General features: G+C 37.9%; 1 protein-coding gene across 1 annotated transcript in view; it reads right to left on the bottom strand.

The window, feature by feature from the left end:
* LOC124258620 (ETS domain-containing protein Elk-3-like) overlaps positions 1–10,295 on the bottom strand; it is a 36,067-nt gene extending 25,772 nt beyond the window's left edge. The window contains 1 exon segment of the mRNA XM_046692688.1: positions 10,211–10,295. Within this exon segment, the coding sequence (XP_046548644.1) occupies positions 10,211–10,262 (52 nt within the window). The 5' untranslated portion in view covers positions 10,263–10,295.
* Positions 10,296–11,445: the final 1,150 nt, after the last annotated feature.

The following is an 11,445-nucleotide window of genomic DNA, read 5'->3' on the forward strand; positions in this document are numbered from 1 at the left end:
ATTAGCACAGTCACTCACTGGATGGGTATGAGTTATGATTTTAAGCAGCATTTAGCTATATTCCATCAGGGGACACCAGCATTGAGCTTCACAGATTGTTCCCATGTAGGGAATCGAACATGGGCCTTCGGCGTTACGAGCGAACGCTTTAACCACTAGGCTACCCCTCACTAGATGGGGAAATAAGATTAACACAATCTTCTACAAGACGGGGAAACAACATTAGCAAAATCTTTCACCAGATGGGGAAACAACATTAACACCATTTTTCACTTGATGGGGAAACAGCCTTAACACAATCTTTCACTAGATGAGGAAACAACATCAACACAATCACTCACTGGACGGGGAAACAAGATTCACCTCCCAGATGAGGGAACAAATCAAAAGATTGTTGGATTCAGAAGAACATCGTTGCCTGCAGCTAATTAACGTACGCATGTGTCAACCGTGACACGTGATGTATCATTTAAGTGTGTATTACCTGTCATATTAACGTGACTTGCAAAATGTTTTGAAATAAACACCAGTACATATTTTGTAAAGAAATATTTATGAATATTATTATGTCAGACTATTTCCGCTTGTGGGCCTAGATGTCCCCTACAGAGATGACAGAGATAGCGCCTATTCAGAAGGAAATTCTTCGCCCTTAGAATCTCAACATTTGTCTCGAGTTTGAGAGAAGAAAGTGACTTGCAAAATTCTCTTTCCGGAACGAGTTGCGAGGCACAGCCGAGTTATTGTTGGAAGATAATAGTCAGCTCGCAGTTGTCACGGCTGAGTGAGTATCGGAACAACTCGGATCAACAAGCTCGGTTCACAGTGGATAGGTAGCAATACCTGAGAGGTCTGAAGTGTCGGCAGAATTCTGTGCTGTTGTATGTTGTAAGGAACAGTAAAGAATGTTATGGCTGTTTCCATATCGTGTTTTTTTTGGAGAATTCAGATAATGTCCCCCCTGTGATGTCATCTGTGTAGGGGGTATGCAAGTGAGTGCTTTACCCCCTTTGATTCTTATATATATGCACCTATTATTACATTCATGTGAATGTTTGTATTCATGATTATGAAACACTGGACCACGCCTTTGAATTAAGTTGTCTGTATTTCACTGATAAAATGTCACTCATTTCTGTCAGGGCAACAAACAATAGAACAAACAAACAAATGTATCAACCACGAGATACAGAAATATGTCCTTTTATATTGGAAGTAGACTAGATCCAGTCTAACTACATCTCGACAATGAAAAGATTTGATGACAAGGGTCAGTACTGGAAATAAAGTGAATCTATTTTGCAAAGGTCTGGTTTGTTCGGAATTGTTTAACATTTATTTTAGTTCTTTAAGGTCTTAAGATCTAAAAACGCGTTACATTTATCATTAACGTCCCATCAAAAGTCTCCATGTCAAACAAAAGACAGGCAAATCTGGACATGTTTTGCATTATGTCGTGAAAGTCATGTATTGTAAAGGCGCTCCATAAATCAATTCTTCTTCTTCTTCTCCCCCTTCTTCTTCTTGGTAATAATTGCCATGCGAAGACCTCAAAACTACTGTGATTAGTTATTGGATATCATAGGACTGGATATTATACTGCGTATCTAAATGGGTATACGCATCTAACTGTAAAATATTACAATACTTTGAGAATGTCACAAGGGGAGGTTATGCTTGTGGTAAGAGGCGAATGAGGGGATCGGGTGGTCAGGCTCTTTGACTTGTTTGATACATGTCATCGTATCCTAATATCGATGCCCATGACGTCAACCATCCGATTATAAACCCACCACAACAATATAGCTGAGTGGTTAAAGCTTTGAACACCTGGGTTCGATTCCCCACATAGCTACAAAGTGAGGAGCTCCTTTCTGGTGTCGTCCAAAGATGTGATCCTAGCTATAGGTTAATCTGATACTATTTATAGATTAATGTGATACTAGCTATAGATTAATGTGATACTAGCTATACGTAAATGTGATACTAGCTATAGGTAAACGTGATACTAGCTATAGGTTAATGTGATACTAGCTATAGGTTAACGGGATACCAGCTACAGGTTCACGTGATACTAGCTATAGGTTAACGTGATACTAGCTACAGGTTAACGTGATACTAGCTATAGGTCAACGTGATACTAGCTATAGGTTCAGGTGATACTCACTATACGTCAACGTGATACTAGCCATACGTTCAGGTGCTACTCACTATAGGTCAACGTGATACTAGCTATAGGTTCAGGTTATACTCACTATAGGTTAACGTGATACTAGCTATAGGTAAACGTGATACTAGCTATAGGTTAATGTGATATTAGCTATAGGTTAACGAGATACCAGCTACAGGTTCACGTGATACTAGCTATAGGTTAACGTGATACTAGCTATAGGTGAACGTGATACTAGCTACAGGTTAACGTGATACTAGCTATAGGTCAACGTGATACTAGCTATAGGTTCAGGTGATACTCACTATAGGTCAACGTGATACAAGCTATAGGTTAATGTGATACTAGCTATAGGTTAACGAGATACCAGCTACAGGTTAACGTGATACTAGCTATAGGTTAACGTGATACTAGCTATAGGTGGACGTGATACTAGCTACAGGTTAACGTGATACTAGCTATAGGTCAACGTGATACTAGCTATAGGTTCAGGTGATACTCACTATAGGTCAACGTGATACTAGCTATAGGTTAACGTGAAGCTAGATATAGGTTAATGTGATGCTAGCTATAGGTTAATGTGATGCTAGCTATATGTTAACGTGATACTAGCTATAGGTTAACGTGATGCTAGATATAGGTTAATGTGATGCTAGATATAGGTTAACGTGATACTAGCTACAGGTTAACGTGATACTAGCTATAGGCTAACGTCATACTAGCTATAGGTTAATGTGATGCTAGAGATAGGTTAACGAGATACTAGCTATAGGTTAACGTGATGCTAGATATAGGTTAACTTGAGACTAGCTATAGGTTAATGTGATACTAGCTACAGGTTAACGTGATGCTAGCTCTAGATTAATGTGATACTAACTATAGATTAATCTGAAACTAGCTATAGGTTAATCTGATACTAGCTATAGATTAATATGATACTAGATATAGGTTAACGTGATACTACCTATAAGTTAACGTGATACTAGCTATAGGTTAACGTGATGCTAGATATAGGTTAACGTGATGCTAGATATAGGTTAACGTGATACTAGCTATAAGTTAACGTGATGCTAGTTATAGGTTAACGTGATACTAGCTGTAGGTTAACGTGATGCTAGTTATAGGTAAAAGTGAAACTAGCTATAGATTAATGTGATGCTAGCTATAGATTAACGTGATACTAGCTATAGGTTAACGGGATGCTAGATATAGATTAACGTGATACAAGCTATAGGTTAATGTGATGCTAGCTATAGGTTAACGTGATACTAGCTATACGTTAATGTGATACTAGCTATAGGTTAACGAGATACCAGCTACAGGTTCACGTGATACTAGCTATAGGTTAACGTGATACTAGCTATAGGTTAACGTGATACTAGCTACAGGTTAACGTGATAATAGCTATAGGTCAACGTGATACTAGCTATAGGTCAAGGTGATACTCACTGTAGGTCAACGTGATACTAGCTATAGGTTAACGTCATACTAGCTATAGGTTAATGTGATGCTAGATATAGGTTAATGTGATGCTAGATATAAGTTAACGAGACACTAGCTATAGGTTAACGTGATGCTACATATAGGTTAACGTGAGACTAGCTATAGGTTAATGTGATACTAGCAATAGGTTAACGTGATACTAGCTATAGATTAATGTGATACTAGCTATAGATTAATCTGATACTAGCTATAGGTTAATCTGATACTAGCTATAGATTAATGTGATACTACCTATAGGCTAACGTGATGCTAGTTATAGGCTAACGTGATGCTAGTTATAGGTTAACGTGATACAAGCTATAGGTTAACTTGATGCTAGTTATAGGTAAAAGTGATACCAGCTATAGATTAATGTGATGCTAGCTATAGATTAATGTGATGCTAGCTATAGATTAACGTGATACTAGCTATAGGTTAACGGGATGCTAGATATAGATTAACGTGATACTAGCTATAAGTTAAGTGATGCTAGCTATAGGTTAACGTGATGCTAGATATAGGTTAACGTCATGCTAGCTATAGCTTAACGTGATGCTATCTATAGGTTAATATGATGCTACGTATAGGTTAACGTGATGCTATCTATAGGTTAATATGATGCTACGCTATAGCTTAACGTGATGCTAGATATAGGTTAATGTGATGCTACGCATAGGTTAACGTGATGCTAGATATAGGTTAACATGATGCTAGATATAGGGTTATGTGATGCTAACTATAGGTTAATGTGATACTAGCTACAGGTTAATGTGATACTAGCTATAGATTAACGTGATAGAAGCTATAGGGTAAAGTGATACTAGCTATAGGTTAACGTGATACTAGCTATAGGTCAGCGTGATGCTAGATATAGGTTAACGTCATACTAGCTATAGGTTAACGTGATACTAGCTATAGGTTAACGTGATGCTACCTGTAGATCAATGAGATACTACGTATAGATTAACGTGATGCTACCTGTAGATCAATGTACTACGTATAGATTAACGTGATACTACCTGTAGATCAATGAGATACTACGTATAGATTGACGTGATGCTACCTGTAGATCAATATACTACGTATAGATTAACGTGATACTACCTGTAGATCAATGAGATACTACGTATAGATTGACGTGATGCTACCTGTAGATCATTGAGATACTACGTATAGATTAACGTGATACTACCTGTAGATCAGTGAGATACTACGTATAGATTAACGTGATGCTACCTGTAGATCAATGTACTACGTATAGATTAACGTGATACTACCTGTAGATCAATGAGATACTACGTATAGATTAACGTTATACTACCTGCAATGATACTACATATAGATTAACGTGATACTACCTACTACATATAGATTAACGTGATACTACCTGTAGATCAATGAGATACTAGCTATAGGTTAACGTGATACTACCTGTCAATGATCAATGAGATATAGATCTGACGTATAGATTAACGTGATGCTACCTGTAGATCAATGAGATACTACGTATAGATTACTACGTGATGCTACCTGTAGATCACGTGTAGGATTAACTACGTATAGATTAACGTGATGCTACCTGTAGATCAATGTACTACGTATAGATTAACGTGATACTACCTGTAGATCAATGAGATACTACGTATAGATTGACGTGATGCTACCTGTAGATCAATGAGATACTACGTATAGATTAACGTGATGCTACCTGTAGATCAATGAGATACTACGTATAGATTAACGTGATGCTACCTGTAGATCAATGTACTACGTATAGGTTAACGTGATACTACCTGTAGATCAATGAGATACTACGTATAGATTAACGTGATGCTACCTGTAGATCAATATACTACGTATAGATTAACGTGATACTACCTGTAGATCAATGAGATACTACGTATAGATTAACGTGATGCTACCTGTAGATCAATGTACTACGTATAGATTAACGTGATACTACCTGTAGATCAATGAGATACTACGTATAGATTGACGTGATGCTACCTGTAGATCAATGAGATACTACCTACAGATTAACGTGATGCTACTTGTAGATCAAGCTGATACTGCGCATAGATTAGCGTGATACTACCTTTAGGTTCACGTGATACGATCTATAGATTAACGTGATACAAGCTATAAATTGATGTGATACTTGCTAAAGCCTAATGTGATACTACCTATAAGTTTATGTTATAATCCCTTAAGTTGATGATATGCTACCTATAAGCGAATATGTCTAATCTGATACTATCTATAGGCGAATAGGAAAGTGGCAGCTTGAACATTTGACATAAAAATATGTATTTATCTATAGAAGAATATGCCGTTATCTAAAACAAAATATGATACCATATGTTGAGGGGTATATAAAAAGTATGTATTTTTTCTATAGAAATGTATGTCTGTAGAGGAGGAAGTCAGTCTCACAGTCTCTGAACCACATTATTTTCTCTACCTCCTAAACCTCCATGCAATGCTGAAGCAAGTCTAGACTCCCCCAGGTTCTGAATTTCCCATCTGACTGGGTCCTTTTTGATTTAAATGAATTATTTGTTACTGCCAAACTTAAATATATTAAGAGACTAAGATTAAATATAATTAATTTTATTCAGAGAGTAAATATATATATTCAGAGACTAAGCATTAGTCTAGTAGAGGAGGGTGCTTTATTTGTTTTTATACAACTTTTCTGGTACATAGCTGGAGATGCATCTAAGCGTTAAGAAATGCCACGACCTGAAGCAACCTGTCGGGACGTACATTATACATGGTCCAGCAAATGCTCACCACATCACACTGTGGTTCCAGCACGTCAGATGCTGTCAGGGATTACTACCAAAACATCCATTTACATGATAGTTGTGACGTAGGTTTTGTCAGATCGTTGAAAGGTTTGCTATTTTCAGAATTATGACATTCTGAAACAGCTCCCCTGGGTACTAGGAATAAAATACATGTATGTTTAAATGTGAATTTCAGTTCTATATCATGTATACGCGATATACATATACTGCCGTTATCTACCGGCTGATGTTGATCTCTGTCACAGTTGGAGAGATTCAGTTGGTTTCAGTGTTTTGATTTTCGTATCACAGATTTGTTTGTCAACACACAATATACCGACATTAATCACTTCAGGCTATGGTGGTTGGCAAGATACTGGGCTTATTACTTGCCAAAATAGGGTATATCATGGAACATCATATTTGTCACTACTGTAGATTAATACATAATGCCAGTTTTTTTATTGATTCGTTATTCCCATGTGATCTAGATTTATAAAGTTTCCGTGTGTCTCATAAATAGACTTTAGATTAAGGTATTACTCATTATGAAGGTATTTGCATTAATCTGCATGATATGATAATCCGACACTCGATCAGCTCTATTCTGAAGTCATATTGGTATTTGAAGGGTAGCTTGTTACAGTGAAATTCCGTCTATGATAGAAACTGCATTCCAGGGTGAAACAAACCAAATATACGAATATTTAACGACTGACACACCCACTGTCTTCTATATGTTTAACGATGAAGAAGTACTACATTTTGCGGAGCATGCCTTCACAAACGTGCACACATGTTAGTTTGTTCTTGGCAATCATAATTCAGACTTCAGTGTATACTGGATTGTGATTGGTTAATTAAAGTCAGTCAGAGGTATATAATCACGTTATATACCTCTGATTTTCCAACACAGTGTGTATTTTTAAAAATCTTAAAAACGCGGTTATGGTGGAATGGAGATAATTATACTGTGTTGGAAAATCAGGGGTATATAACGAAATTATAATAGCTCTAAATTTGATTTAAAACCGAACGCGTAGATAATTATAACATGTTGATGCTCTCTTCCACGTCAGGTGTTTACCAGAAACAGGTATGTCGACTATGATTTATATTAGAGAAGGACAGTTGGGGTGAGAGATTCACCAATTTTGTATTACTATTTGAGAAATGTTATTTACATGAATCTGACCGTGGGGGCTTTCACGAATACAATACAACGAAAGCAAAATAATTGTTAACATTAATTATTTATTCGATGACAAAATGGATGGCATCTTTAAGTGTGCACATTCTAACGTGTATACATCGGTTACCTTAGACTAGTCTCTACGGTAATAAGTTTAAAAGATAATTTCTGAAAAAATATAAATAAGAGAATGGGGCCTTAGACTGGGGTCCTACCTGTTTAAAGGATAGCATTACTATACATGCATGTGCGCAGCACTCCGTACAGCTTTGGAGCAAGGCTACAGTTACCTACATAAACAAGCTCTTTGGACAATGGCGACCCAGCAAATCTATTTATGTACTGCAAATGAGATGAATGATATGATATTTGTCATTTAATTAAATTAATATATTTCGGTCCTGGTTATTTCATATGAAGTAATTTATTTACCATCCACACATCATTGTCTTATTTCATCACCACCATTTGTTTTGATTAAAGAATTATTCTATCTTTCAATAACTAATAACTGTGAGATCAACGCTATCATTTGTCTCTTATGGTTGCTAAACTCGTCTTGGCGCTGAGCACGCCATTCTTCTTGATGTCTAATTTCATTTTCCCTCAGTATCAATTCAATCAAAATTATGGCTTCATGCCCAAACTATCAAAGGTTGTTTTGTTTACCATATTTTAAATTCTTATGGAAGACATGCGACAAAAACAGACAGGTAAACATGAACTCAAACTGCTAAACTTGGCACCACCTTTCGTTTGAAGCAAGAATGATTAAATGGATTGCGATTGCCCTGGATATACTGCATATGCGGTTATAGAAGTAATAATAAATTCGATTACGATCAAACATATAACACATGTCCATTTAACATGTAAACATTTGGTAATATCTTCTTTTTTAAATTTTTTTTTGTTATTCATTTGGTAATATCTTAGTAGTATCTTTGTAACGGAAGTATGATTCCTGGTTTAGTTTAATGTCAGTTTTAGTACTTTGAGATAACTTGAGCATTCATGAATGTATTCGAAGCGGATAGTTGTTTCCAGAGCAATAGAATTGAAAGCCGAGCTTGTTGCGAATTCTGAAAAAAGTTGAAGGTAAAGAGGTAACTTACATTCCAGACGTATATTCCGTGGGGTGGCGAAAGCATTGGATTTCCTACCGGGCAAACAAAGTTGAGATGGTGTTCTCCACGAGTTATATATGTATCTTGAACTATGCATTGTTAGGGGATGGCCGGACCACCCAAAAGAAGATGCATCTGATTCACTTAAGTATCGTGTGTACGAATATATATATAATGATAACTTCCTGTCACCCTATGCAAATAGTCCACTCAATGTCATTTATTGAAAAAAGGCAAAAACGCTATCACCTGTAATGTGAGCATTGACGCATGCGCGAATGATGTATAGATATACAGAATACATTAGCCGATCAGACGTTGGACGAATGCTTTGTGAGGTGCGAGAACAGGTGTGAAATGCCGGAAGAGGCGCAAGGCACGACACATCACAGAGGTGACAGCGCATGTCATCATATCCCTACCGGTGCAATACCCGCTATCGTCTTCCGGCTCCCGGACAGACATTTTCCTCCGGCTAACATACGATTTCCATAATAGGTTCACGATTTGCACTGCGTATTCCACGATTCCTGGTGGAGTAACTTACCTGATTCTAATGCACCTTTTGATATCTGAACCGTTTCCTGACAGTGTAGGCTTGGATAAGCGATCGTGACCTTATTTGCATACATTATATATACAATGGCACCTATGGTCCACAAATGCTTCAAATATGTCTATTTCTTAATCTAAAATCAGTAACATGTCAGACCTTGTATTTCACATGCTTCGTCGTACTTCACCTTCTTACAACCAAGAAATGTAAATAAATAAAAAAAACGTTAAAAAGCCAATGTGTACTTTTCAGACTGTTTCGGATTACATAAGCGTATTGAAAACAAACCGCTTTGTCGCTGTTTACTGTTAGGCGTCGGACTGCTTGGTGCAGGGTCTATCCATGTTTCCATGTATAGAGTGACATTTCACGGAGATGAAATTGTGAAACAAAAGTGGAAAAAAGCCTGTCAAATTTCTTCAATGTCTTTACAAGAAAAGAAAGCCTCTGAACGAAAGGCCACCTTGATGAACGAAGGTTTCTCAGATACATAAACTCTTACATGCACACGAAAGCATTTAGACGTTGATAGACACATCGCGATAATACTGCTCCAAGACACGCCCTTTGACTATATACACATGGCGTTATTACGCACACATATGTAATGCAGTCATGACGCCGCATTCAGCAACATTCCAGCTATATGGCGGCGTCTGCAAATAATCAGGTCTGGACCAGACAATCCAGTGATCAACATCATGATCATCGATCTACGCAATTGGGATACGATGACATGTGTCAGCGAGTATGACCACCCGATCCCGTTAGTCGCCTGTGACGACAAGCATGGGTTGCTGAAGACCAATTCTAACCCGGATATTCACGGGCCGGTTTGTAAACAATCACATGGGGGCCAAGATAATCTATTGATAGACAACGAGAGGTATCTACCAATTTGGGATTCGATGACATACGTAAACGTAGCATCATCAGCAAGCATCATCGTCCGCTCCCGTCAGTCTCCTCTTACGACATGGGTTGCTGTAGACAATTTCTTACCCAGACAATACACATTAAACTGACTGACTGACTGAGTTTGGTTTTACGCCGCTTTTAGCAATATTCCAGCAACATCACGGCGGGGGACACCAGAAATGGGCTTCACTCATTGTACCCATGTGGGGATTCGAACCCGGGCCTTCGGCGTGACGAGCCAACGCTTGAACCACTAGACTACACCACCGCCCTCAATACACATTAAAACCACAATGAATGCATATAGCAATTTTGAGCTCACTGACGCTTCATATGCACAATGGCGCATCACACGCATATTTTACAAGATAGGGGCGGTGGGGTAGCCTAGTGGTAAAAGCATTCGCCCGTCTCGCCGAAGACCCGGGTTCGATTCCCTACATCGGTACAATGAGTGAAACCCATTTCTGGTGTCCCCCGCCGTAATATTGCTGGAATATTGCTAAAAGCGGCGTAAAACTAACCTCACTCACTGTCCCTGATTAATATTTCCATCAGTGCTTTGAACCATCGCATGTGTCTATGTACTGAGCTATTTCTAACAAAATTCTGATAATCATGCTCTGGAATTAGAGGAAAATGATATATATTTGCCCTAACAAAGAACACCGACCCGACCAACACAGAAGATGTGTGAAATACATAAAAGGTGATATTTTTAATCTATATATGGTTAGACAGGTTATTGCCTACAGAACACATTCGCTAACCTGCTATACGTCTTCGTTCAAGAGCACTTCAATACAACTGTAGCGTTGTTTATGTATTGGATATTCCCAAATTCAATTCCACAATTATTCCATGTATATATGTCCAAACGCCTTTATTTATATGTTATTGTTTTACATATAGCAAATGAGCGAGTGTAGTTTTTCGCCGCTTTTAGAAATATTCCAGCAATATCACGGCGGGAGACACCAGGAATGGGCTTACCACATTGTACCCATGTGGGGAATCGAACACGGGTCTGCAGCAAAATGAGCGAACGCTTTAACCACTAGGCTACCCCGCCACCCATACATATAACAAATTATACATGTACTAGTTGCGTGGATATGTTCGCTATATAAATATCCTATCCTATCATATCATGTATATACGGACTGCTAAAGGTCAATGGCATGCACGTATATCGTATAATTAGTCCACAT

This window comes from Haliotis rubra, unplaced genomic scaffold, assembly GCF_003918875.1.
Source record: "Haliotis rubra isolate DU_JTF1 unplaced genomic scaffold, ASM391887v1 Scf7, whole genome shotgun sequence".
In the NCBI taxonomy this organism is placed as follows: domain Eukaryota; kingdom Metazoa; phylum Mollusca; class Gastropoda; order Lepetellida; family Haliotidae; genus Haliotis; species Haliotis rubra.